Source organism: Dipodomys merriami, unplaced genomic scaffold (genome assembly GCF_024711535.1).
Source record: "Dipodomys merriami isolate MVZ:Mamm:240054 unplaced genomic scaffold, mDipMer1.0.p SCAF_11, whole genome shotgun sequence".
In the NCBI taxonomy this organism is placed as follows: Eukaryota; Metazoa; Chordata; class Mammalia; order Rodentia; family Heteromyidae; genus Dipodomys; species Dipodomys merriami.
This window is the reverse complement of record NW_027202382.1, coordinates 13,556,109-13,583,893: the sequence shown is the minus strand read 5'-3', so window position 1 is coordinate 13,583,893 and position 27,785 is coordinate 13,556,109. Positions and strand designations below refer to the sequence as shown.

Genomic DNA, 27,785 nt, shown 5'->3' with positions numbered 1-27,785 from the left:
AGTCCATGAGATTCTTATCTCCACTTAACTACCTAAAGGCTAGAAATGGCTCTGTGGCTTAAAGTAGTAAAGCAGTAGCCTGAGCGCAAATGCCCAGGGACAATGTTGAAGCCCTGAGTTCAAGTCCCAGAACGGGTACAAAAAATATATAGAAATCTTTTTTTTGGCTAGTCCTGTGGCTTGAACTCAAGGGCAGGGCACTGTCCCTGAGCTTTTTTGCTCAAGGCTAGCACTCTACCACTTGATCCACAGCACCACTTACAGCTTTTTCTGTTTATGTGTACTGAGGAATGGAACCCAGGGCTTCATGCATGTTAGGCAAGCACTCTATCACTTTTACATTCGAAGCCCCTGGTACCAGTTGTTTTTTTTGTTTGTTTGTTTTGTTTTTGGTCATGGGGCTTGAACTCTGGGCTTGAGTGCTGTCCCTGTGCTCTTCAGCTCAAGGCAAGTGCTCTACCACTTGAGCCACAGGGCCACTCCCGGTTTACTAGTGGTTTATTGGAGATAAGAGTCTCTCGGACTTTCCTGCCCCAGCTAGCTTTGAATCGCAATCCTCATATCTCAACCTCTTGAGTAGCTAGGATTACAGGTGTGAGCCACCAGTGCCTGGCCAGGTGGTTTTTTTTTTGTTGTTTTGTTTTTGTTCAGTCCTGGAGCTTGAACTTGGGGCCTGGGCGCTGTCCCTCAGCTCTTCAGCTCAGGGCTAGTGCTCTACCACTGGAGCCACAGCACCACTTCCGGTTTTCTAGTGGTTAATTGGAGATAAGAGTCTCACGGACTTTCCTGCCGGGGCTGGCTTTGAACTATGATCCTCAGATCTCAGCTTCCTGAGTAGCTAGGATTACAGGTGTGAACCACCAGTGCCTGGCAAGAGAAGCTTTTTTATATTTGACATGTTAACACATATTTAAGACTTCAACACTGCATTAAGGAGTCCCAATCTTCCTCTAATAATAATAACTAAGCTTAGCTGTAGCTCAAGTGGTAGAGCGCTCCCCTTGAGCTGAAGAGCTGAGGGACAACGCCCAGGCCCAGAGTTCAAGCCCCACAACCGACAAAAAAAATAATAATAATAATAATAACTAAGCTTAGTATCACTTTTTTTTTTTTAATTAGTCATGGGGCTTGAACTCTGGGCTTGGGTGCTGTCCCTGCACTCTTCAGCTCAAAGCCAGTGCTCTACTGCTTGAGCCACAACGCCACTTCCAGTTTTCTAGAGGTTTTATTGGAGATAAGAGTCTCATGGATTTTCCTGCCCAGGCTGGCTTTGAACCATGATCCTCAGATCTCAGCCTCCTGAGTAGCTAGGATTACAGGCGTGAGCTACAGGTGCCTGGCCTTAGTATCACTTTTTGAAGGGCTCTTGCGGGCGCACGCGCACGCATTTGTGTGTGTGTGTGTGTGTGTGTGTGTGTGTGTGTGTGTGTGTGTGTGTGTGTGTGTGTATGCCAGCATTGGGGGCTTGAACTCAGGGCCTAGGCTCTGTTCTTGAGCTTCTTTTTGCTCAAGGCTAGCATTCTGGCATAGCTCCACTTTGGCTTATTTGGTAGTTTTTTGGAGATAAAAGTCTGATGGACTTTCCTGACCAGGCTGGCTTCAAACCGTGATCCTCAGAGCTCAGTTTCCTGAGTACCAAGATTATCTGTGTGAGCAGGCACATGGCTGAAAGGCTTTTTTTATATTCAGCATTTCATTACCTGATCATTGCTAGAATATCCATTTTACTGAGTAAAGTAAGGCTTAAAAACATTAAGAAGGGGGCTGGGAAGGTGGCTCAGTGGTAGAGCGCTTGCTTTGCATGCTCGAGGCCCTGGGTTCGATTCCTCAGCACCACATAAGCAAAAAGAAAAAAGCCGGAAGTGGCGCTGTGGCTCAAGTGGTAGTGTGCTAGCCTTGAGCTGAAGAGCTGAGGGACAGCGCCCAGGCCCAGAGTTCAGGCACCATGACCGGACACAAAAAAATAAACAACCATTAAGAAGGGGTTAGGAAGGTGGCTCAGTGGTAGAGTGCTTGCCTTGCATGCATGAAGTCCTGGGTTCCATTCCTCAGCACCACATAAGCAGAAAAAGCTGGAAGTGGTGGTGTGACTCAAGTGGTAGAGCACTAGCCTTTTTTTTTTTTTTTTGGGTCTGGTCATGGGGCCTGAACTCTGGGCCTCTGCGCTGTCCCTCAGCTCTTCAGCTCAAGGCTAGCGCTCTACCACTTGAGCCACAGCGCCACTTCTGGCATTTTTTTCTTTTTGCTTATGTGGTGCTGAGGAATCGAACCTAGGGCCTCAGGCATGCAAGGCAAGCACTCTACCACTGAGCCACCTTCCCAGCCCCTAGAGCACTAGCCTTGAGCTGAAGAGTGAGGGACAGCGCACAGGTCCAGAGTTCAGGCCCTATGACTAACCCCCCCCAAAAAAAAAATTAAGAAAAGAAACTTCAGGTCATTCACTTAGTTAATGGCAGAACCTTGAGTTAACCTCAACCATCCCACTTCTTTTCGTTGTAGTGGTGATTTCATTTTGCTTCCTAGGCAGGACTATATAGATAGAAACAAAACAAAACTTACTATGTAGCCCAAGCTGGCCTAAAACTCATGATCCTCTAACCTTAGCTTTCTCAGTGCTGTGATTTACAGGCATGAAGCAATGTGCATACAATTTCAATGTGATTGTAATTTCAGTGTGTTTGTTCTTCATCACCATATTGTAATTTTCCTGGTCTAACATGTCCATAGCAATCTGTGTCATCATAGCTCTATCCACATTGTCCTGTAGTGTTTACTTCTTCCAGTCACTGAAGTGCTCTGAAGGAAGAACCAATCGTAGTGTTCTTTAATAGAGTCCAACTTATTTTCACATGGCTTCTTGTGGGTTAGGTATCACAGCTAAAAGACCATTGCTAATACAAGGTCAGGAAGACTTACACCAGTTCTTTCTTCAATATTATATTGTTTTAATTCTTATATTTAGTTCATTGATTCATTTTGACTTTTTTTGGGGGGCGGGGGGGGGGGTCCGGTCGTGGGCCTGAACTCTGGGCCTGGGTTCTGTCCCTCAGCTCTTCAGCTCAAGGCTACTGCTCTACCACTTGAGCCACAGCACCACTTCTGGCTTTCTTTTTCTTTTTGCTTATATGGTGCTGGGGAATTGAACCCAGGGCCTCATGCATGCAAGGCAAGCGCTCTACCACTGAGCCACCTTCCCAGCCCCCATTTTGACCTTTGTTTGTTGTTGGTCGTGGGTCTTGAACTTGAGGCCTAGCTGCTGTCCTTCAGCTCTTCAGCTCAAGGCAAGCACTCTATCACTTGAGCCTCACTGCCACTTCTGGTTTTCTGGTGGTTAATTGGAGATAAAAGTCTCACGGCTGGCTTTGAATCTCAATCCTCAGATCTCAGCCTTTTGAGTAGGATTACAGGTGTGAGTCACCAGTGCCTGGCTTGACTTAATTTTTGTACATGGTGGCAGGTAGAAGTCCAACTTATTTGTGTGTGGATATCCATTTCTTCCAGACTTTTTTTTTTTTCAAAGCTGAGCCCCAAACACAGGGCCTTAACTGCTCTTCCCCTGAGCTAAATCCCCAACCCTCATTTTTCTTTTTAATTAAAAAGGTAATTCTTTCCTCACTGAATTATTTTAGCACTGTTGTTGTCTTTCCATTCTATTCTACTGATTTACATGCCTTTTTAATGCCAGTACCACACTGTTTTGAGTGTTGTAGCAAGTTTTGAAATTGAGAAGTATGAATCCTCCAACTTTATTATCCTTCTCTCAAGAATATTTGGAGTATTTTGAGTTCTTTTCTTTTCCACACAAATTTTAGGATCATCCTGTCAAACTCTACAAAAAAATCCAGATAGGATTTTGATAGGAAGTTAATTGAATGTATAGATAAATTTGAGGAGTATAGTAATCTTAGCAATATTAGACTTCATTACTATTGGCATAGTCTCCCCATTGCTGTAGATCTTCTCTAAACTCTTAATGTTTTATTGTTTTCAGTATATCAATATTATATTTCTCCTCTTAAATTTATCTGTTTTTAAACCTTTCTGATGCTAGGGTGTGTGTGTGTGTGTGTGTCTGTGTCTGTGTGTGTGTGCACGCACATGCGTGCATACATGTGCCAGTGTGTGCCAGTTCAGGAGATTGAACTCAGGACCTCTTGTTCTCATTCAGTTTTTGGCTTACAGCTTCATGACTCAAACCACACCTCCAGTCTTCATTCTTTGCTGGTTAATTGGAGATAGTCTCTCAAATTTGCCTTCCCAAGCTGGCTTTAAATCTTGATCCTCAGATCTCAGCCTCTTGAATGGTTAGGATCATAAGCATGAGCCACTGGCTCCCAGCTCGATAGCACTGTAATTTGAATTTATTTGTATTTTAGTTTTAAACTTCTCACTCCTAATATAAATACAATTAATTTTTATTTATTGATCATATGTCTTGTAACTTTGCTTAACCTGCCTTATAGATTGTAACATATTAGTGGGTTCATTAGTATTCTCTACATAGTGAGAGCTTACAGCCATCTCCCAACCAGTCTTCTCAGAAGCCGGAGCTGGGAGGGTCCTCATTACATGCTTATCAGCATTCTTGGATACTGACCCTTCCCTGCCCAGGGTTCTGGAAAATTGTCCAAACCATTCCTGACTAGTTGAAATGCTGCCTATAAATTAAACTGATCAAATAGGTCCTAGGTGGACTGACTCAGGGTAAAGGGAGAGAGAGCCCACACACATACCAGTAGCCAAAGCAGACTTGATTTCCAGGTCCTACTACTCACTCTTCTGAGGGGCCTTTTTCTTTCACTTTGCAATAAAATCTCCTGCTCAAAAAAGGAAAAGAAAACCATTTGCTAGGTACTAATGGCTCACCCCTGTAATCCTAGCTACTCAATAGTCTGAGATCTGAGGGTTGTGGTTTGAAGCTAGCCCAGCAGGCAAGTCCATGAGACTCTTAACTCCTATTAATTACCAAAAAACTGGAAGTAGAGCTGTGGCTCAAGTGGTAGAGCGGTAACCTCTAGCTCAGGGACAGTGCTCAAACCCTCAGTTCAGGCCCCAGGACTGGAACTAAAAAATTTTTTTAAAGTGTAAAGATGAGCTGCAGTTCTAAAAGGAAGCAGGGAGGAGTTGTGGGGGAGACAGAAGAAACCTTTGTGAGGTTATATTTAAAATTCTTCCAGGCTTCTGCCTTATGATCAAGTCTTAACTCTCTTTCCTACAGGGAGAGCATGACATTTCTTAGGTATTATTATCATTATTATTTGCAGTGCAGAGAACCGAATCTAGGGCTTCTCATGCAAATCACAAATGCTACCACTGAGTTCAAATGTTAATTCTTGCCCATTTTTACCCCCAGAGTCTTACCTTCAACTCATTTCTCCTTTTTTTTTTTTTTTTTTTTGCCAGTCCTAGGACTTGAACTCAAGGCCTGGGCACTATCCTTGAGCTTCTTCTTCTTCTTTTTTTTTTTTTTTTTTTGCCAGTCATGGTGCCTGAACTCTGGGCCTGGGGGCTGTCCCTCAGCTCTTCAGTTCAAGGCTAGTGCTCTACCACTTGAGCCACAGCACCACTTCCAGCTTTTTCTGCTTATGTGGTGCTGGGGAATCGAACCCAGGGCCTCATGCATGCAAGGCAAGCACTCTACCCCTGAGCCACCTTCCCAGCCCCCTTGAGCTTCTTTTGCTCAAGGCTAGCACTCTACCACTTGAGCCACAGTGCCACTTCTGTTTTTTTCTGTTTATGTGATATTGAGTAATGGAGCCCAGGGCTTCATGCATGCTAGGCAAACACTCTACCACTAAGCCATCTTCCCAGCCCAAATTCCTTCAGTTTTAGCTTCAGAAGTGTTGGGATTGCAGATGGGAACTGCAATGCTTGGCTCCTGACCATTTTTATTTTTCTTTTCTTTTTTTTTTTTTTTGTCGGTCATGGGGCTTGAACTCTGGGCCTGGGCGCTGTCCCTCAGCTCTTCAGCTCAAGGCGAGCGCTCTACCACTTGAGCTACAGCGCCACTTCCGGTTTTCTGGTGGTTTATTGGAGATAGGAGTCTCACGGTCTCTCCTGCCCGGGCTGGCTTTGAACCGCGATCCTCAGATCTCAGCCTCCTGAGTAGCTAGGATTACAGGCGTGAGCCACCAGCGCCCGGCTATTTTTATTTTTCAATAGTAGGATCTGAACTCAAGGTCTTGCCCATTTTTAACTATAGGATGTAACCTGCAGAGAACTCTAAAGCTGATCAGTGAAACCTGGAAAAGGTTTGAGGTTGAAACACTGCCTTGATAGCACTTGGAAGGCTAAGAGCTGGTTACGGAAGGGTTAAAACAGACAGCTTGCTGGACGCCAGTGTCTCAGCCTGTAATCCTAGCTACTCAGGAGGCTAAGACTGAGAATCCTGGTTCAAAGCCAGACCCAGCAGGAAAAGTCCGTGGGACTTTTATCTCCAACAAACCACTAGAAAACTGGAAGTGGCGCTGTGGCTCAAGCCGTAAGGCGCTTGCCTTGAACTGAAGAGTGTAAGGACAGCACCCAAACCCAGAGTTCAAACCCCAAGACTGGGGGGGGGGGAATGAAAAAAAAAAAAAAAACAGCTCTGGAGAGGGTGGAAAGACTGGGGTACCGCCCCCCTTACCTTAGTCTGACAGCTGTGCTGGGGACCTTGTAGGCTAGACAAAAGTCCTTCACAGCTTAACCTTGGACTAGATAAGTGGACACCATGTCTGGACTTTCCCTGGGCAGCAGTCTCCTGCCTCAAAAGAATAAGGAAACCAGTGTCTCTCACAAACTGTTTAAGCTCTGATTGTAATATTAATATAGATGCTTTATGTTTTGTGTGAGTCCATGGTAACCCCCTATGTAACTCAAATAAATATGCTTGTTTGTGGGAATTTAGGGCCCAAATGCCAGAAAGCCTTGGGACCCCTGGTCCCCACTGATTCTCACCTCTCATTTTTATCTATCTCTGACTTTTCTCATTTTCTGTGTCCTGGTATCCTGTCACACTGCCTCAGGTTGTGTGGAGTGGACAGTCAATTAATTTCTCAGTGGTTTGGCCTTTCTTTGACTTTCATGGTACTTCCTCTTCTGTTAATTCAAAGTTAATCATGCTTCAAGACTTAGCATGAGCTCTGTCTTCTCCAGGAAATGTTCCTTAATGATCAAATTCTGAACAAGGAAAGGCAGCATCAAAGACACAGAGCAAGAATGGGGAAATGTCAAGTCATAAAATGTCAAGGCAGGGCTGGGAAGGTGGCTCAGTGGTAGAGTGCTTGCCTTGCATGCATAAAGCCCTGGGTTCGATTCCCAAGCACCACATAAGCAAAAAGAAAAAAAGCCAGAAGTGGCGCTGTGGCTCAAGTGGTAGAGTGCTAGCCTTGAGCTGAAGAGCTGAGGGACAGCACCCAGGCCCAGAGTTCAAGCCCCACGACTGGACCCAAACCCCCCCACCCCCCAAAAAAAATGTTAGGGCAGCCAGGCGCTGGTGGCTCACGCCTGTAATCCTAGCTACTCAGGAGGCTGAGATCTGAGGATCTCGGTTCAAAGCCAGCCCGGGCAGGAGAGACTGTGAGACTCCTATCTCCAATAAACCACCAGAAAACCAGAAGTGGCGCTGTAGCTCAGAGCACTCGCCTTGAGCTGAAGAGCTGAGGGACAGCGCCCAGGCCCAGAGTTCAAGCCCCACAACCGACAAAAAAAAAAATAAATAAATAAAAATAAATAAAATGTCAAGGCATAAAATTTGAGGGCCACAATGACTAGAGACAGACTACAGGATTGACAGGTTATGTTGATTAATTTCACAAACAGCTCCACTTCTAGATTATTTGGTAGCTAATTATAGATAAAAGTCTCATGGATTTTCCTCTCTGGGCTGGCTTCAAACCATGATCCTCAGATTTCAGCCTCCTGAGTAGAATTTTAGTTGTGAGCCACTAGCATCTTGTTTGAGCTGCTTTTTTTTTTTTTTTTTTTTCCGGTCATGGGGTCTGAACTCTGGGCCTGGGCTCTGTCCCTCAGCTCTTCAGCTCAAGGCTAGTGCTCTACCACTTGAACCACAGCACCACTTCTGGCCTTTTCTGTTTATGTGGTGCTGAGGAATTGAACCCAGGGCATGCAAGGCAAGCACTCTACCACTGAGCCACCTACCCAGCCCGGGAATAAGCTATTGGGTGAGATTAAATTTTATGCATTTGATAGAGTATGCTTATATAAAAGATAGGCTTTTATTCATTTTTTTTGGTTGGTTGTGGGGCTTGAATTCAGGGCCTAGGTACTATCTCTGTGCTCTTTCATTCAAGGCTAGTGCTTTACCACTTTGAGCCAGAGCCACTTTTTTTTTTCTTCTGGTAATTAATTGTTCTTTCCTGTCCAAGCTGGCTCTGTGATTCTGAGTAGCTAGGATTAAGCTGTGAGCCATCAGCACCCAGCAAGCCTTTGATTATTTTCTGTACTGGGTCTTAAACTCAGAGCCTGGATGCTGTCCCTTAAGCACTTTTGCTCAAGGCTGAACCAAAAGGCTACCATTTGAGCCACATCTCCGTTTCTGGCCTTTTGGTGGTTAGAGATAGGAGTATCATGGACTGTGGCTGGAAATGTGGCTTAGTGGTAGAGTGCTTGCCTAGCATGCATGAAGCCCTGGGTTCCATTCTTCAGTACCACATAAACAGAAAAACCAGAAGTGGCACTGTGGCTCAAGTGGTAGAGTGCTAGCCTCTAGCAAAAGAAGCTCAGAGATGGTGCGCAGGCCCTGAGTTCAAGCCCCAGGAATGGCAGGGGAAAAAAAGAGTATCATGTACTTTCTTGCCTTGGCTGGCTCCCAAACTCAATACTCAGATCTGAACCTCTTGAGTATTAGGATTACAAGCACAAGGCACAAGCCACTAGTATCTAGCAATCCATGATCATGATTGATAAGTACCAAAGTATTTATGTATGCAATTCATTTCCTCTCTTTTTTAACTTATGGCCTTCCTGGGGTTTCAACTCAGGGACTCAGTACCTTGCTAGGCTGGCACTCTACTATTTGGGCCACTCAAGCCCCTTCTTCATTTTATTGGAGTCTAGTGCACTTTTCTGCCTGGTCTGATTTCAAGTTTCTCCAGATCTCATCATTCTGAGTAGCTGGGATCACAGGCATGAACCACTGATGCTGATTTACAATTGGTGCTCCAGGGGTTTTGTAAAACATGCAAATAAAGCCAGGTATAATAGCTCAGCTGTATAATTCCAGATGCTAGGAGGGTGGAGGCAGGAGGATCAAGAGTTCAAGGTAAGCTAGGCACCAGTGGCTCTCACTTGTATTCTCATATTCAGAGGGCTGAGATCCAGGGGTTCAAGGTTTGTAGCCAACCCTGGCCAAAAAGTTGGTGAGACTATTTTTTAAAATAACCAGCAAAAAAGTAGAACTGGAGCCGGCTGCCAGTGGCTCATGTCTGTAATCCTAGCTACTCAGAAGGCTGAGATCTGAGAATTGAGGTTCAAAGCCAGCCCAGGCAGAAAAGTCCATGAGACTCTTACCTCCAGTTAACTACCAGAAAACTGGAAAAGGCGCTGTGACTCAAGTGGCAGAATGCTCACCTTGAACTGAAGAGCTCAGGTACAGCATCCAGACCCAGAGTTCAAGCTACATGACTGAACAAAAAAAGTGGAACTGGTGGTATGGTTCAGGAGGTAAGGCACTTAGCCTCAAGGGCAAGGCCCATAGGTTCAATCTCCATCCACTGGAGAAAAAAAAAGTGGGGCTGGGAAGGTGGCTCAGTGGTAGAGCGCTTGCCTTGCATGCATGTGGCCCTGGGTTCGATTCCTCAGCACCACATAAGCAAAAAGAAAAAAGCCGGAAGTGGCGCTGTGGCTCAAGTGGTAGAGCACTAGCCTTGAGCTGAAGAGCTGAGGGACAGCGCCCAGGCCCAGAGTTCAGGCCCCACAACCAGCCCCCCTCCCTCCCAAAAAAGTGGGTATATGTAATTGGTAAACAATACATAAATCTACATGAAAAGTATGTTGTTGTTGGTTTTTTTTGCCAGTCCTGGGGCTTGAACTCAGGACCTGCACACTGTCCCTGAGCATCTTTTTGCTCAAGGTTAGCACTCTACCACTTTGAACCACAGCACTGCTTCTGGCTTTTTCTGTTTATGTGGTACTGAGGAATGGAACCCAGGGCTTCATACATGCTAGGCAAACATTCTACCACTAAGCCACATTCCCAGCCCCTCATAATTATTCTTTTTTTTTTTTTTTGGTCCGGTCATGGGCCCTGAACTCTGGGCCTGGGCGCTATCCCTCAGCTCTTCAGCTCAAGGCTAGCACTCTACTACTTGAGCCACAGTGCCACTTCCAGCTTTATTTCTTTTTGTTTATGTGGTGCTGAGGAATCGAACCCAGGGCCTCAGGCATGCAAGGCAAGCCCTCTACCACTGAGCCACCTTCCCAGCCCAACCTCACATTATTCTTTAAATGTTTCTGTTTTATTTTTTTGTTGTTGCTGTTGTTAGTGGGGCTTAACTTAAACTCAGAGCCTGGGCGCTGTCCCTGAGCTCTTTTGCTCAAGGCTAGAGCTCTACCACTTTGAGCCACAGCTCCAGTTCTGGTTTTCTGGACTTTCCTGCCAGGGTTGGCTTTCAACTGGAATCCTCAGATCTCAGCCTCCTGAGTAGCTAGGATGTGATCCACCAGTGCCCTGGTGTTTTAAATTTTATTAAAGAAAAAAAAAGTTTTTGTTGGTTCTGGGCCCTGAACTCGGTGCTTAGGTGCTGTCATTGAGCCTCCTTGTGCTCAAGGCTAGCACTCTGCCACTTGAGCCACAGTGCCACTTCTGGTTTTTGAGTGGTTAATTGGAGATAAGAGTTTCATGAGAAAAAAAACAAAAAGAGTTTCATGAGGCTGGGAAGGTGGCTCAGTGGTAGAGTGCTTGCCTTGCACGCATGAGGCCCTGGGTTCCATTCCTCAGCATCACATAAGCAGAAAAAGCTGGAAGTAGCACTGTGGCTCAAGTGGTAGAGCACTAGCCTTGAGCTGAAGAGCTGAGGGACAGCCCCCAGGCCCAGAGTTCAGGCCCTACGACTGACCAAAAAAAAAAAAAAAAAAAGTTTCATGGGGACTTTTCTGCCTGGGCTGGCTTCGAACTTCGATCATCATATCTCAGCCTCCTGAGTAGCTAAGATAACAGGGGTAAGACATCTAGCTCAAATTTTAACATTTTTCCATATATATATATATATATATATATTTTTTTTTTTTTTTTTTTTGGTCGGCCATGGGGCTTGAACTCTGAGCCTGGGCGCTGTCCTTCAGCTCTTCAGCTCAAGGCAAGCGCTCTACCACTTGAGCTACAGCGCCACTTCCGGTTTTCTGGTGGTTTATTGGTGATAGGAGTCTCACGGTCTCTCCTGCCCGGGCTGGCTTTGAACTGCAATCCCCAGATCTCAGCCTCCTGAGTAGCTAGGATTACAGGCGTGAGCCACCAGTGCCCGGCTCCATATATATTTTTATTGTCAAAATACTGTACAGTTTTGTGAGTAGGGTAATGAGTGCATTTCCTATTAAGCATTGCATTGTTACCTCCTTTGGTTTTCCCCTACCATTCTTTCCCTCCCCACTTAATTTTTAAAAAATTATTTATTTATTTATTAATTTTTTGCTGGGCCTGGGCCCTGTCAGACCCTGAGCTTCTTTTTGCACAAGGCTAGCACTCTACCATTTGAGCCACAGTGTCATTTCTGGCCTTTTCATTTTATGCGGTGCTGAGGAATGTAACCCAGGGCTTCATGTATGCTAGGTGAGCACTCTACCACTGAGCTACCTTCCCAGCTACCCAGTTCAAATTTTAATAATAAAAATTTCTTAAGTATAAATTGGAAGCCAGGTGGCTTTGGCTAATGGCCTGTAATCCTAACTACTCAGGAGGCTGAGGCCTGGGGCCTGTAATTTGAAGCCAGCTCCCACAGGAAAGTTGGTGAGACTCTTTATCTCCAACAAACTACGAAAAATATTGAAGTGGAGCTGTGGCTGAAGTGGTAGAGCCTATGCTTGAGCAAAAAAGCTCAGGGATAGCATCTAGGCCGAGTTCAAGCCCCAGGACTGGCAAAACAAAAATGAAAATTAAAAAACACAAGTTGGAGGAAAGTTATTACAACAATCTAGGCACACAATGTTGGACTAAACCCGGGTAAAAAGAGCAAAGGGCAGGGATGGGATAGGGCAACTGGAGGAATGCAAAGGAAGGAATGACAGGGTCCAGAAAAAAAGTCATGTACTCATCACCTGACTTATGAAATGGTAACCCCTTTGTACACCTTAAAAATAACAAGAAAATTATACATTTTCAAAAGGCAGAGCAAATGAATAATGAGTTAATTCAAAAAGTAGAAATGACAAGATGAGGAAAGGGGGAGGATCCACTTAGCATAAACAGCTTTAAAGGAGAAACCTAAAGAACACCCGTTCCGTCCCGTTTGACTCCAAGTGAGAGAATTGAGGAAGAGGAAGTGACAGCTAAACTACTTACAGGCTTCCGGTCTAGCGTCGCAAAAAGTGACAAAAGAAGCCGTAAGTTGCAGAATCTCCGTTTGGTCCCGTCCTTCATGGGCGGTCTTGGAGAATAACTGGCCAATGGAGAGCGACCTATCGGGCAAGAACCCAATAGTAGTAAAGTGGGTGGAGCTCTGGAAACTCCGCTCCACTGCACTGGAGTTCGGCGTTTCCGCACACGTGGGGAGACACGCTGAGCGGTCGCCGCTTGAATCTGGAAGTGCGGGACCCTTGCCTAGACTCGCGTGATGGGGCCGGCCCCAGCCGGAGAGCAGCCGCGAGGGGCGGCCGGGGAGCAAGAGGTGGGTCCAGGAACTGGAGGCGGAGCGTCCTCCCTCAGCCGCAGACTCTAGATAGCGGATCCTGGCAGCCGGTGAGGGATGGGAGGGTGGTGCACGTTGAAGAAACCCTGTGGCTGGGGGCAGTGGAGTAGTCACAAGTTGGTAGGGAATCTGGGACTGCCGGGGTTTGGGCCGAGCACGAATGGAGAAAGCATGTGACAAATCCCAAGCCTGGCTCAGTAGAGGAGGTAACTTCTGGATTCGTGGTACCTGGGGGGCTTGTCCATTGCTTAGGGAAGTGTCTAGAAAACTTCCAAGGGTACCAACTCCAAATAGAGCTCCTTGCTTGTGCTGTCAGGTTGCTCTAGTGAATGGTTCTCAAAGGAAGGATGGGAGCACATGAAGACTTTATCTGCAACCTGTGCCATAGTGGCACTTTAGGCATCAAATGCCAAGTACCTATGATCTCACATTGTCTTCTCCTTCTCTGGTGATAGGTGATGGAAACAGCCCTGGAAGGCACAGGCAAAGAGAAGAAGAAGGCATCCTCTAGAAAGCGTGTAAGAGCTGGGTCTCCAACAGAGAGCCTCCTCCTGCAGCCACCGAAGCTTAGCCGGGCAGAACTCTACAAGGAACCTACCAATGAAGAGCTGAATCGCCTTCGGGAGACTGAAATCTTGTTCCATTCCAGCTTGCTTCGTTTACAGGTATTGTTGGGTTACTAGAGCTTAGGTTAGAGGGGCTTGCTTGGGACTGTAAGGCTAATAGATTCTTCCTTGACCTCTTACAGGTAGAGGAGCTACTCAAAGAAGTAAGACTGTCAGAGAAAAAGAAGGACCGGATTGATGCCTTCCTAAAGGAGGTCAACCAGCGGATCAAAAAAGTGCCCTCGATTCCTGAAGCAGAGGTAAAACAGGTGGTGTGGGAACTGATAAACAAGGCCTTGAGAGGCCTGGGGTATTTCAGTCAGGAGCTTTGCTATTCTTTTGTAGTGTTGGGGTGTTAGAAAGCTTATTCTCACTGCAGGAAGCAGCTAAAACTGTGAAAATTGGTGTATTCACTCAACAAGCACTTAAAGCACTTAGTGTTCATAGGATACTTCAGTAAGTGAAGTGGTCTATGCAGGATTATAGAGTTATGACCACCAGATAATAAAGAGATAAACTGTGTGCTAGTTTTTTTTTTTTTTTTTTTTCCCAGTCGTGGGGCCTGAACTCTGGGCCTGGGCACTGTCCCTCAGCTCTTCAGCTCAAGGATAGTGCTCTACCACTTGAGCCACAGCGCCACTTCCAGCTTTTTCTGCTTATGTGGTGCTGAGGAATTGAACCCAGGGCCTCATGCATGCAAGGCAAGCACTCTACCACTGAGCCACTTTCCCAGCCCCTGTGTGCTAGTTTTGGAAGGTAGCAGTTACTGTGGAAAAAGAAAAAGATAGGGTAATGCAAGATTTTTTATGTATTAGGGGATTTAAATGGTTTGATTTTTTTTTTTTTTTTTTTTTTTTTGCCAATCCTGAGGCTTGAACTCAGGGCCTGGGCACTGTCCCTGAGCTTATTTTACTCAAGCTTATTTTACTTTGGCCTTTTCTGTTTAGATGGTACTGAGGATTAGAACCAAGGGCTTCATGCATTCTGGGGTAAGCACTCTACCACTAAACCACATTCCCAGCCATGGCTTGAAGTTTTGATAGTATGGCCAAAGTATACTGAAGTGACATTTGTGTAAAGATTGAAGAGATTCTGTCAGCCATATATTATCTAGAGGAGGAGGAACATTCCAGGAAAGGGAAGCAATCAATACTGAGTCTCAGAAATAGGAATTCTCCGGACTGGGAAGGTAGCTCAGTGGTAGAGTGCTTGCCTTGCATGCATGAGGCCCTGGGTTCGATTCCTCAACACCACATAAGCAAAAAGAAAAAAGCCGGAAGTGGCGCTGTGGCTCAAGTGGTAGAGCGCTAGCCTTGAGCTGAAGAGCTGAGGGACAGCGCCCAGGCCCAGAGTTCAGGCCCCACAACTGGAACACCCCCCCCAAAAAAAATGGGAATTCTCCTTGGAAAAATGGTATTGTCCTTGGAATAAATGAGGTCAAAATAGAGGGGAATTCAGAAAGGTAATAGAAAGAAGTGACATACTGGACTTTGTGCACCAAGGGAAGGACTTACAGAATTAGAAGTGGCCTGTGAGGGGCTGGGAAGATGGCTTAGTGGTAGAGCGCTTGCCTTGTATGCCTGAGGCCCTGGGTTTGATTCCTCAGCACCACATAAGCAAAATTAAAAAAGCCGGAAGTGGCGCTGTGGCTCAAGTGGTAGAGCTCTAGCCTTGAGCTGAAGAGCTGAGGGACAGAGCCCAGGCCCAGAGTTCAGGCCCCACAACCGGACCCCAAAAAAAAAAAAAAACAACAGAAGTGGCCTGTGATAACAACTGGCTTAGCATATACATCTTCTTGAGTATGATCCCAGCACTAACAAAAGGAGAAGGGAGACTCTTGCTGTTGCTCTAGGTAGTGGAAAGCCAGTGCTGGATGTTTTGTTTTGCACAGCAGTGATGGACTGTACTTTTTAAAAGTTCACTTATGTAGTTTGAAATGTTTCACATAGTGGTGTGTTGAAAGTAGAATAAAAGGGACAAAGCGGAAATCGGGATTAGTTAGATATTGGTTGTGTACTGAAAATTGGTGGTATCTCTCTCTCTCTTTTTTTTTTTTTTGTCGGTCGTGGGGCTTGAACTCTGGGCTTGGGCGCTGTCCCTGCGCCCTTCAGCTCAAGGTGAGGGCTCTACCGCTTGAGCCATAGCTCCACTTCCGGTTTTCTAGTGGTTTATTGGAGACAGGAATCTCATGGACTTTTCTTCCTGGGCTGGCTTTGAACCATGATCCTCAGATCTCAGCCTCCAGAGTAGGATTACAGGCATGAGCCACCGGCACCCGGCTCTCTCTTAGATTTGTATAGAAAGAGAAGTAGTTTGCTTCTGTTTTTTGGTTTTTCTTTTTGTGGTATTGATGATTAAACTTTCATGCCAGGCATGTGCTCTACCACCAAGATGTATTCCTGGTCCTAGGACTTGAACTCAGGGCCTGGGCTCTGTCTCTGAGCCTCTCTCTGTTCAAGGCTAGTGCTCTACCACTTGAGCCACAGTGCCACTTCCAGCCTTTTCTGTTTATGTGGTACTGGGGAATCAAACCCAGGGCTGCATGCATGCTAGGCAAGCACTTTACTACTAAGTCACATTCCCAGCCCGATTCTCAAAATTCTATGATAGATTTTTGGTCATGTTTTGATGAAACAGTACTGATTTCACTGGGTGTAGTAGCCGATAACTGTAATCCTAGCACCTAGAAGTTGAAGCTAGAAAGTAAGAACAGGGCAACTGGGCACTGGTGGCTCAAAAAAGTGCTGACTTTTAAAACTAATAACTTAAAGGTTAGTATATTGGCATGTTCTTGTAGTCTCAGCTACTCAGGAGGTTGAATCAGGAAGATAGCTTGTGTCTAGGAGTTTAGTGCTAGCTTGTACAACATAGACTCATCTTTTAAAATTAAAAACAAAAAATCTGGTAACTTAAAAACTACCATATTAAATACAAATTAAAAATGGTCAAGCTGGGCACCAGTGGCTCATGCCTGTAATCCTAGCTACTCAGGAGGCTGAGGTCTGAGGATGGAGGTTCAAAGCCAGCTTGGGCAGGAAAGTCCGTAAGACTTTTTTTTTGGGTCCGGTAGTGGGGCCTGAACTCTGGGCCTGGGCGCTGTCCCTCAGCTCTTCAGCTCAAGGCTAACTCTCTATCACTTCAGACACAGCACCACTTCCGGCTTTTTTCTTATCATCAAATTGCAAGAATTTAGGGTCATCTCCCAGCTTCCTACCAGAGTGGTGATCAATGAGCAACCTTATAAAAGTATAAGTTGAGCTGGGCGCTGGTGGCTCACGCCTGTAATCCTAGCTACTCAGGAGGCTGAGATCTGAGGATTGTGGTTCAAAGCCAGCCCGGGCAGGAGAGACCGGGAGACTCCTATTTCCAATAAACCACCAGAAAACCGGAAGTGGCGCTGTAGCTCAAGTAGTAGAGCTCTCGCCTTGAGCTGAAGAGCTGAGGGACAGCGCCCAGTCCCAGAGTTCAAGCCCCACGACCGACAAAAATAAATAAATAGATAAATAAATAAAAGTATAAGTTGGGGGGTGGGGAGTGTAGTCATGGAGATGGGAGGGAAGGGATGGTAGGGGGAAAACAAAGGAGGAGGCAACAATGCTTGATAAGAAATGTACTCATTACCTTGCTCGTGAATTGTAACCCCTCTGTACGGTATTTTCACAAAATATTAAAAAAAAAGTATAAGCTGTATGAAAATCTAGTAGAAGGGAATAGGCAGCATTGACAGTTCAGGATAATGACCTGAACAATAAAACCAATTCCTTCCATTGTGGCTTGTTTGTTTGTTGAGATAGGGGCTTACTATATAGCTTAGGCTGGACTGGAACTGATGATCTTTTTGCCACCATCTCTCCTTTTTTTTTTTTGGTCAGTTGGTCATGGGGCCTGAACTCTGGGCTTGGGCGCTGTCCCTCAGCTCTTCAGCTATAGACTAGCACTCTACCACTTGAGCCTCAGCCCCACTTCCAGCTCTTTCTGCTTATGTGGTGCTGAGGAAGGCCCCATGCATGCAAGACAAGCACTCTACCACTGAGTCACCTTCCCAGCACCGATTGCCACCATCTTTCTAGCATTGGATTTATTATGTGAAGTTAAATCAAGGTGGTTTAAATGTCTTTTTTTTTTTTTTTGTCTTGAGTACCTAATAAGGAATTATCTTCATGTGAAAGACATTTATGGGCAAATTAACAATTCAGTTTCAAACATATTAGTGTGTTAAGGCATCTGTTAGACATCAAGAGGCCAGTGTGAGGAAGGCAGTGGAGTGAAGACGTGTTACTGTTTCTACAGATTACTGACCAGTCATGGCTTCCAGCTGAGGTTCGGGTCCCCCTGCATCAAGTGCCTTATAATGTGAAGGGTTCTTTCTGCTTCCTGCCTCCAACCCAAGTCACTGTTGTGGGCAGCTATCTTCTGGGCACTTGCATCCGACCAGACATCAATGTGGATATGGCACTGACCATGCCCAGGGTAAGGTTTCAGGTTTGGAGGATGAAGGAGCCCATGATAAGAGCAGCCTAGATGGGTCCTTGGGTCAGCTGTTCCTTTGGAACTTTGTGTTCCTTGTGTGAGAATGGCGTGTGTTGTTGCTGGATTAGACAACCCGCAGTCAGAAGAAACTCTGGGACGCTCACTTTGCTCCCTCTTAGCCCCTCACCTCCACAAGTACTCATGCCTCTGGTCCTGTCGCACCTTCCTTGACCCCCTCCAGGAAATCTTACAGGACAAGGACGGACTGAACCAGCGCTACTTCCGCAAGCGTGCCCTTTACCTAGCCCACTTGGCTTACCACCTGGCCCAGGACCCTCTCTTTGGCAGCGTTCGCTTCTCTTATACCAATGGCTGCCACCTGAAACCTTTGCTTCTGCTGCGGCCACATGGTGAGATTCATGCCTGGCCTAAGGGATAGGTGGGTGACAAATTTGGGAGGGGAGGCACATTGTATAGGGGAGTAGAACTAGGAACTTGAAGGCCAAGTTAAGAGGCTGAGGCCTCAGGTTTGGGGGGACAGATTAGGACCTCAAATTCTGAGGTGGGATGACATAGGGCTCTCAAACATGAGAGGCGTAGTATGGGGGACTCCTTCAGTTCTAGAAGCCACAAGGCCCAAGCCCAGTATGTCTCCACCCAGGCAAGGATGAACATCTAGTCACCGTACGTCTCTACATATGCCCTCCTCTGGACTTTTTCCGCCCATGTCGCTTGCTGCCAAACAAGAACAACGTGCGCTCTGCCTGGTACCTTGGACAGAGTCCTCCAGAGGGTGGTGAGCAGGCACTGGTGTCCAAGTGTGCTGGAGGGATGGGGTGTGGTGGAGGTTTCTCTTTTCATGGCTTCTCTGTTCCTCCCACAGGTAGCCCAGAGCCTCCTACTCCTCACTACAACACATGGATCCTTCAGGATACAGCTATGGAGTCCCATGCGCAGCTGCTGTCAGCTGTGCTAGGCTCTGCTCTGGGGCTGAAGGATGGTGTGGCACTTCTGAAGGTCTGGCTGCGTCAGCGGGAGCTAGACAAGGTGAGTTGAGGGTGACCTAGTTTTCCTGCCTCCTTGTGTGATGGACTGGCTCTGAGCTCAGGTCTCCTCCCCACCCCCCTTTTTTCTCTCTTTTTCAGGGTCTAGGTGGGTTTAATGGCTTCATTATCTCCATGCTGGTTGCATTCCTTGTGTCCACACGCAAGATCCATACTACCATGAGTGGCTACCAGGTTCTGAGAAGCGTCTTGCAATTTCTGGGTGAGACCAACAGGGCAAGGAAGGTTAAGTGTTTCTCTTGTCTCAGGGATCCTCTCATTCTGTCAGAGATCCTTTAGTTCCTTGCCATGGAACGAGCAAATGGAATCCTGGAGCACCTGGGCTGAGGGAGGGTGTCTTTAGAGTGGGGTCCCTGGGGAGAGATACCTTCTGACTCACCCACCGTCTCTGGTTCACTCCAGCCACTACAGATCTGACAGTCAACGGGATCAGTTTATGTTTCAGCTCAGATCCCTCCTTGGTAAGTAGGAGAAGGGCAGTTCTGTGCCAGGAGATCTGAAGATAAGGCCCAACCCTGACTGTCTTTTCTTCACCCGTCCCTCCAGCCAGCTCTGGCTGATTTCAGCCAGGCCTTCCCAGTTGTCTTCCTGGATTCGTCAGGTCGTCTCAACCTTTGTGCTGATGTCACTGCCTCCACTTACCACCAGGTACCAATAGCGCCAATGGTCTCTATTTCTGTATACCCAAGAAGTCTCAGTTCAGTCTCATCCCTTCTGTCATTACCCAAATCCCAGAAAGTACTCTCTAAAGAAGTAAGATCAGAGCTACGTGCCAGTAGCTCACAATTATAATGCTAGCTACTCAGGAGTGTGAGGTCTGAGAATCATGTTTCATAGATAGCCCGGGCAGGAATTCTGTGAGACTCTTACTCCAATAAATTACCAAAAAAGCTACAAGTGGTGTTGTGGCTCAAGTACTCGAGTGCTAGCTTTGGGCAAAAGAAGCTCAGGGACAGTGCTCAGGCCCTGGGTTCAAGCCCCAGCACCAGCACAAAAAAGTAGAAGATGAAGTATGTTCCTAGTCTGAGTTGTTGGGTTAGCCAGGTGCAGTGGTGGTCTCTCTTACCTTGTGGCTCCAGGTGCAGCATGAGGCACGCCTATCTATGGCATTGCTGGACAGCAAAGCTGATGATGGATTTCAGCTCCTGTTGATGACTCCCAAACCCATGATCCGGGCATTTGACCACATCCTGCAGTGAGTTTAGGGGAGACAGGGTATGTTGGTGGGTCCTGTCTCCCCGAGGCAATAAGGCAAAATTTCCTCAGACAGGTGTTCAGGTATTCAATGGAGTAGGTGTATGAGGGGCCTGCAGACCCTCTTACCCTTCTTTATATTTCTGTACCCCTCCAGTCTTCGTCCACTGAGTCGCTTGCAGGCAGCATGTCACCGGCTAAAGCTCTGGCCAGAACTTCAAGACAATGGTGGGGACTATGTCTCAGCTGTGTTGGGCCCGTTAACCACTCTTCTGGAGCAGGGCCTGGGCTCACGGCTACACCTGCTGGCTCATTCTCGGCTCCCTGTTCCAGAGGTGAGCCAGTGTTGTTTGGGGAGTTGGTGGGACTGAGGTTGGATTCAGGGTCCCAAAGGACACAGATGGCATGCTAACTTTCTAGCCTAATTTTTAAAACTAGTTGTAAAATTTATTTTCAAACCAGTCTGGAGTGATCTTGGGTTGAGCCTAGCCTTTTTATTTTCATCAGTGGGACATCAGCCAAGATCCACCAAAGCACAAAGACTCTGGGACTCTAACTCTGGGATTACTCCTCCGGCCTGAGGCCCTAACCAGTGTCCTCGAGCTTGGCCCAGAGGCTGACCAGCCTGAGGTGAGGCATCCAGAATGTACATTGGGAGGAATAGATGGAGTGATCTCATGTTGTTTGCTTGAGGCCTGTCACGAAAGATTCTCAGTCCCTTTTTAAAACAAAAAAAGCAAAACAAAGGAAAAGTTTATGGTGTCAGATTTGAACTGAAGGCTTTGGTGCGTGCAGCTGAGTTACAGCACCAGCCCTGTCCTTTGTTCTTGATCACACCATCCACCTCTTACCTGTTCTCAGGCTGCTGGTTTCCGCCAATTCTGGGGATCCCGTTCAGAACTTCGGCGTTTCCAAGATGGAGCCATTAGGGAAGCTGTGGTCTGGGAGGCAGCCTCTCTCTCTCAGAAGCGCCTTATTCCTCACCAGGTGGTTACCCACCTCTTGGCACTGTGAGTATTAAGCATTCATGCCTGGAGGTCTAATCCAGAAGACTGGAGTGCGGAGCTCACTTTATGCTTAATGCACTGTGTCTGTGTCTCCCTTCAGCCATGCTGACATTCCACATACCTGTATCCATTATGTGGGGGGCTTCCTGGATGCATTGATACAAGATCTGAAAGAGGTAGGAGGCTGGGAAAGTGGTAGAGTGCTTGCCTAGCATACATGAAGCCCGGGGTTTTGAGATCTCAGCACCACAAAAACAAAAAATTGGAAGTGGTGCTGTGGTTCAAGTGGTAGAGAGCTAGCCTTGAGCTAAAGAGCTGAGGGACAATGCTCAGGCTTGAGCTCAAGCCCAAGGACTTTTTGGGCAGAGGGAGGTAAGGGTCTCAGGGCCAAAGCTAGTGAGAATCACCTGTGTCATAAGATGGGGATGAGCTAGTCAAGCTGCATTTCCTAGGAGGTCCAGCAGGTGGTGCTCTAGCTCTGCTGCAGTTTAAACTATGGCAAAATCCTAGTTGGTGCTGGAGTTTTACAACATTTAGTCTCCTGATCATCTTCTCTTCCCTCAGACTTCCAGCACAGGTGAGGAGGCTTTGACGGTGGTGGTGCGCTGCTATGATGAGCTCAGCCGCTTGCTGTGGGGGCTGGAGGGTCTCCCACTGACTGTATCTGCTGTTCAGGGAGCACACCCAGTACTGCGTTATACAGAGGTAAGGTGCCCTGATGAGGCAGAGGACCCATTTTGCTCAGCAACCTTCCGCCTCTATTCCAGTCACCCAGTATTCCTCCTTCCTTCTGACCGGGCATCCCTCCCAGCCCCAGGCACCTTCCTCAACCCCACTTCTTCGGCTGGCAGGTATTTCCGCCAGCCCCAGTCCGTCCAGCCTTCTCCTTCTATGAGCTGCTCCGGGAGCGGGCCTCCCTGTTACCCCGACCTGATAAGCCCTGCCCGGCCTATGTGGAGCCCATGACTGGTAAGAGTGCTCGTGAGAGGGAGAGGGACAGGCAGTTGTCCTTCCAGGCTGCAGTGAGAAACCTCTCATTCTTCCCCCTTAGTGGTTTGTCACCTGGAGGGCAGTGGTCAGTGGCCACAGGATGCTGAGGCTGTGCGGCGGGTCCGAGCCGCCTTCCAGCTTCGCCTGGCAGAACTGTTGATGCAGCAGCATAACCTGCGGTGCCGGGCCACTGCCACGCACACTGATGTCCTCAAGGTCAGGGATGGTTTCCGAAATCACGTGGGAGGGATGTCAGGTATACAAGAGGATACCCCCAGGACCCTGGGTGACATTCACTTCCCTATCCTGTCCCCTCTTCCAACAGGATGGATTTGTGTTCCGCATTCGTGTGGCCTATCAGCGGGAGCCTCAGATCCTGAAGGAGGTGCGGAGCCCGGAGGGGATGATTTCACTCAGGGACACTCCCGCTTCTCTCCGCCTTGAGAGAGACACAAGGCTGTTGCCCCTGCTCACCAGTGCCCTGCATGGGTAAGGCCCCCTGCACAGACTCTTCCTGTCTATAGGCCTTCGGCTGCCATTCTTCTCTCCTGGCCAGATGGCATCATGGGGGTCTAGATTCTAGAAGCCCAGCTTTGCCACTTGCAGTATGCCTTTGGACAGGTTTTCCCCTCTGGGCCTTATTTTTCTCATCTGTAGGAAGGGAGTAACATTGGCATTGACTTCTTGGAGCATTTGTTAGAAGATGAGATTGTGCATGTGATGCATTAACACAGAATCCAGGGTTGGGTAAAGGTGAATTCAGGCTGGCAGGGGGCTGTCCCTGGGCTCTGCAAGCCCTGGTCTCACTGCCTCCTCTTCTTCCTTCAGACTCCAGCAGCAGCACCCAGCCTTCTCAAGTGTAGCTCGTCTGGTGAAGCGCTGGGTGCGCGCTCAGCTTCTGGGAGAGGAATTCACTGATGAGAGCTTGGATTTGGTGGCTGCCTCCCTCTTCCTGCACCCTGAGCCCTTCACCCCCCCCAGGTGATTCTTCCTACCTTTTCTGTAGCCAAGAACTTCTTTTTGGGCCCTGCTTTTATCCTTCATGTTTTACCCACAGTCCAAATTGGAGAAAGTGGCCAAAGACACCGTAGAGGGGCCAGGTGCCTGTGGCTCACACCTGTGATCCTGCCTACTCAGAAGGCTGAGATCTAAAGATCACAGTTAGAAGCCAGCCTGGGCAGGAAAGTCTGAGGTCCTTAATCTCCAGTTGACCTCCAACACCAGAAGTATAGCTTGGACTCAAGTGGCTTAGCCTTGAGTGAAAAAGCTAAGGGATACTTCCCAGGCCTTGTGTTCAAGCCCCAGTACTAGCATGTGCTTGTGCTCCCTCTCCCTCTCCCTCTCTCTTTCTCTCTTCTCTCTCTGTCTCCCTCCCCCCCCCCCCTCTCTCTCTCTCTCTCTCTCTCACACACACACACACACACACACACACACACACACACACACACACACACACACACACACGCACGCACGCACGCACGCACGCACGCTTTACACAAAGATAAGGTGGGAAGCACCCTCCCTCCCACTGTCTTCTCCCTTGATTGTAATGGAAGCTTGAGATCGGTGGCTGAGCCATAGACTCCTCCTCACTTCTTTACGCAGCTTCCCCCAGGATGAGGGCTCCCTAGATTGTGGGGGAAAGCGCCTGAGGGGCTGATGGCTGGGCCTCAGACTTGGACTCCTTCTACTTAGCTCTCCCCAGGTTGGGTTCCTTCGGTTCCTTTCCTTGGTGTCTACCTTTGATTGGAAGAACAACCCTCTCATTGTCAACCTCAACAGTGAGCTCACTGGTAAGTTGGTAGGACCACTAGAGTTCCCCTTTACCGGTTGCACAGTGGGACACATGAGGTGTCTCTCCCATCCCAGAGGGTGAAGCCTGACCGTCTATTTGGGAATAGAGAATGTCTAAAGGAAAAGGTCCAGGTTCAGACTGGCTATAGTGAGGTTTGTCCTTGTGTGGTCATTGACAGAATGGACTCCAGCAGTCTGTCGGGAGGCGGGCTGTGGTGAGCAGAGTGGAGGAGGACTCTTGAACACTAGGTGAGAGGTCTTAGGGGAGCAAGGAAGTATAGACTAGGTGCCCACACATCTTGGGGATGGGAATAATGATTTGTAATCTGAGGCGCTCCAAGTCCCAGCGAAAAGCAGGGTATTAGGTTCCTAATTCCCCAGGTGTGTGGGACCCCAAAGTGGGAGGGGCCTGGGAGCAGGCCTGAGCTTGTGCAGGCCCAGAAACTAGACTAGGGGTGCCAGGCAGTGGAAAATTCTGCTTCTGGACTGCAGCTAGGGGATTAACACTCCACCCCACTAAGGCAACTGGTGTCCATTTCATCCCTTTTGTCCTTTGGGGGAGGGGGATTGGAAAATCCCTGTGATGATCAGCCACTGGGCACATATGGGGAGCACCTGGAGTAGTAGAAGGCGCCTTCTGAGGATGGCTAGGCTGACCTAGCACACACTTTTGTCTCTAGTGGAGGAACAGGTGGAGATACGTAGTAGCTTCCTGGCAGCTCGGACCCGACTACCAGTCATGGTCATCATTACTCCGCAGGACCGCAAAGGCTCTGTGTGGACACAGGATGGACCCTCAGCCCAGGTTCAATTCCCTATTTGTCCCCAGATTTTATTTTCTTGTCCTGTCCCTATACCCACCCCCCCCCCCCCCAAACAAAACAAAACAAAAACCAGTAGGACCTAGCCTGAGCTGAGAGAGATCCATGTTCAATTCTGGTCTGATATTTCTGTATCACTCAGATCCTTCAGCAACTTATGATCGTGGCCGCCAAGGCCCTGCCTATCCTAGAGAAGCAGCTGACAGATCCCCGGGGTCCTGGAGACATCAGGGTAAGCTGCTGACCAGCGGTGACTCCAGGGGCTCTGGGAATTCTCTGGACCCTGAAAGTCCAGAGCTTGAGTGGGTCGTCATGTGATGCCTAGCCCTCTCGTCTGGTGAGATGGTACAGAGAAGACGTCAAAAGCTGCTGTGGTGCCTGGCAGTGGTAGTGAGGGGAACTGGGCTCAAGCTGGCACCAGTTGCTTCTCTCTGTGGGTCTCTGTTCTTGGCCTTCAAATGAGCACGCTGACCTGTAGAGGGGAAGGTAGGAAGCAAGGTGGGTGTATGGGAGTGTGACAGGAGGCACCTCTGACCTCTCCCTCCTCCCTTCCTTAGACAGTGTTCCGGCCACCCTTGGACATGTATGATGTTCTCATCCACCTGTCCCCCCGGCACATTCCCCGGCACCGCCAGGCCGTGGACTGTCCAGCTGCCTCCTTCTGCCGGGGCCTCCTCAGTGAGCCAGGGCCCTCATCCATGATGCCTGTACTGGGCTATGATCCTCCTCAGCTCTATCTGGCCCAGCTTAGGGTAGGTCCTAAAGGGCTGGCTGACCTGGCAAACGGACCTCCAGGCCGAGCTGGGGCCATGGAGGAAGTACTTAGGGGCCCTCCTGTAATCTTGTTTTTGTTCTGTCTTCCTAGGCGGCCTTTGGGGATCTGGCCCTTTTCTTCTATGACCAGCATGGCGGACAAGTGATCGGGGTCCTCTGGAGGCCTGCCAGCTTCCAGCCCCAGCCTTTCAAGGTGACAGCCGTGTGTTTCTGAGCATGTATATGTTGTCCCCTGTTGTAGTCTGCTTCATGAGCGACCCTGAGTCAAGTGTATTACACTCTCCTCCCACCTCTGTTTCCCCCCCTCCCAGGGTCTCAGGATGTACCTTGTTTCACCTCAGTCCACATTTCTTTGTCTCCCTCAGGCCTCCAGCACAAAGGGCCGCATGGCAGTGTCACAAGGTGGGCAGCTAGTGACAGTGCCCAATGTAGAAGCAATCCTGGAGGATTTTGCTGTGTTGGGTGAAGGCCTGGTTCAATCTGTGGAGGCCCGAAGTGAGAGGTGGACTGTGTGATCCCAGCCCTGGAGCACGTGGTAGATGGACAGTGCTACTTCGAAGCCCTAGAGCAAGATGTCGGAGGAAGTCACCTTCCTTGCATATGGCCCCTCCATGGAGGACCTGTTGACCTTAACACACTGAATTTTCCCAGAGAGAGGCTTGGTCCTGGACTGGGACAGGGGCCATGGTGTATTGTGAAGATTCCTAGACCTGATTGCCTGAACTCCCAGAAGAGGGGTAGGAGCCAGCTCATAGGAAACTGAGCCAGGAGACCATCTGCCTGTCAGCCCTGGCCTGAGATCTTTCCACTCTTACTTTGTCTGTCATGGGGCGTGAATTCAGGGCCTGGGCACTGTCCCTTAGCTTTTTCACTCAAGGCTCTACCATTTTGAGCCACAGTGCCACTTCCGGTTATTTGGAGATAAGTGTCATGGACTTTCCTGCCCAGGCTGGCCTCAAACTGTGATCCTCAGCTCTCAGCCTCTCCTGAGTAGCCAGGATCATTCTGTTTCATGTTACCCTTGTAGGCTCCTTCCAAAAGCAGTTCAGACGTAGAGGATGTGTGCCTGGGGTGGAGGCTGTGTCTAGTTCTCCTTGGCACGACAACCTGCCCTTCATTGTAGCTTCAGCCTTTAAGCTGGGGCCCAGAGGAGGTATGGCTCTCCCTGAGAGTCAAGGCTCAGCAGTGGAGACCACACTGAAGGGGCACAATTCCCTCCTGTGTTGGCACTGCTGCCCCCAGGGAGGAGACAGTGGAAGAGGACAGAGGACGGGAAGGCCTGGGTGGGTCTTGGAGCTGGGGTTCTGGAGGTCTTTAGTCCGGGAGAGAGCAGAAAGCACTGATTGCTGCCCCCAGCCTCTCAGTGTCCAAATCCCCCCAGCTCTGAGCAGCTAGCTGCCCATTCATTTTGCAAACTGCCCCACCCCACTGCAGCGGGGTTATAGAGGTAAATGAGACCCAAGTCCTGCACCCCAGGGCCCTAGGGAGGAGGGGATGCTGTCTCTTTCACTGTGGTCCACACCTCCTTTCTGGCAGCCGCTCCCTGCTCTGTCTCTCCTAATCCTAGCTGTTTTTCTAGACTCAGCTCAAATAGTGCCCCTCCTAGGCCCTGCCCTGCCCCCCAGCCTGAGGTGCTTATTCCCTCCTGTGAACTGTGAAAGTAGTTACTCCTGTTGAGTTCACTGGGCAGGCACTGCAGTGTGAAACCTGTCTGTTGTCTTGATTTCTCACTTAAAATTAAATTGCCTAATTCTTCCCATGTTCCTGGTTTGTCTTCCCTTTTTGTATGGTTTTTACCTGGTCTCCCACGTATAAACCTCATGGAGGGTTCTGTAACATATATGTGGAATTTGGTCATATTGCCATACCAACTCGAAAGGAATTGTGGTATTCCATCCTCAAGTTGCTAGCCACACATGGGAACTCTGGTCTCCAGTGTCTCAAAATCTGTTGTTCTTCATGGACTTCTTTTTCCCCCCACCATCATGGTATAGTTTAGCCCAAGGTTGAAACAAGCATAGGGGATAAATTGATTGATAGAGTGATCTGGGGTCTGCATCTCTGTCTGTACTATGTATTCATTTATGTTCAAGCACAGTGTCCCAGGTTTTATTCGGGGCAAAAGAAATGTAACCTCATCCTATGATGCCCTGTAATTCATTATCCACTAATTCATGATCCACAGTCACAGCCTCTTGCAGGTCCAGAATGCTAGAGATTTCTA

At 48.3% G+C, this 27,785-nt stretch overlaps 1 protein-coding gene across 1 annotated transcript; it reads left to right on the top strand.

The window, feature by feature from the left end:
• The first annotated feature begins 12,708 nt into the window (after positions 1 to 12,708).
• Nol6 (nucleolar protein 6) lies at positions 12,709 to 27,312 on the top strand. The gene is made up of 26 exons (XM_070008749.1): positions 12,709 to 12,821; positions 13,298 to 13,507; positions 13,591 to 13,707; positions 17,738 to 17,917; positions 18,159 to 18,327; positions 18,579 to 18,713; positions 18,801 to 18,964; positions 19,063 to 19,183; positions 19,384 to 19,442; positions 19,528 to 19,629; positions 20,061 to 20,176; positions 20,333 to 20,510; positions 20,683 to 20,805; positions 21,037 to 21,185; positions 21,283 to 21,358; positions 21,747 to 21,887; positions 22,034 to 22,151; positions 22,234 to 22,388; positions 22,498 to 22,661; positions 23,001 to 23,153; positions 23,868 to 23,965; positions 24,647 to 24,771; positions 24,930 to 25,019; positions 25,345 to 25,539; positions 25,653 to 25,754; positions 25,927 to 27,312. The coding sequence occupies exons 1-26, from the start codon at positions 12,768 to 12,770 to the stop codon at positions 26,074 to 26,076; spliced, it is 3,444 nt and encodes a 1,147-aa protein (XP_069864850.1). The 5' UTR covers positions 12,709 to 12,767; the 3' UTR covers positions 26,077 to 27,312.
• The last annotated feature ends 473 nt before the right edge of the window (positions 27,313 to 27,785 follow it).

What these genes read in the sequence shown, in the direction of transcription:
- Nol6 (XM_070008749.1), top strand. Translation starts at nt 12,768, where the DNA reads ATGGGGCCGGCCCCAGCCGGAGAGCAGCCGCGAGGGGCGGCCGGGGAG. An exon ending in TCAGCTCAGATCCCTCCTTG is followed by an intron (nt 19,443 to 19,527) that starts GTAAGTAGGAGA and finishes CCGTCCCTCCAG; the next exon opens with CCAGCTCTGGCTGATTTCAG. An exon ending in GGGGTCCTGGAGACATCAGG is followed by an intron (nt 25,020 to 25,344) that starts GTAAGCTGCTGA and finishes TCCCTTCCTTAG; the next exon opens with ACAGTGTTCCGGCCACCCTT.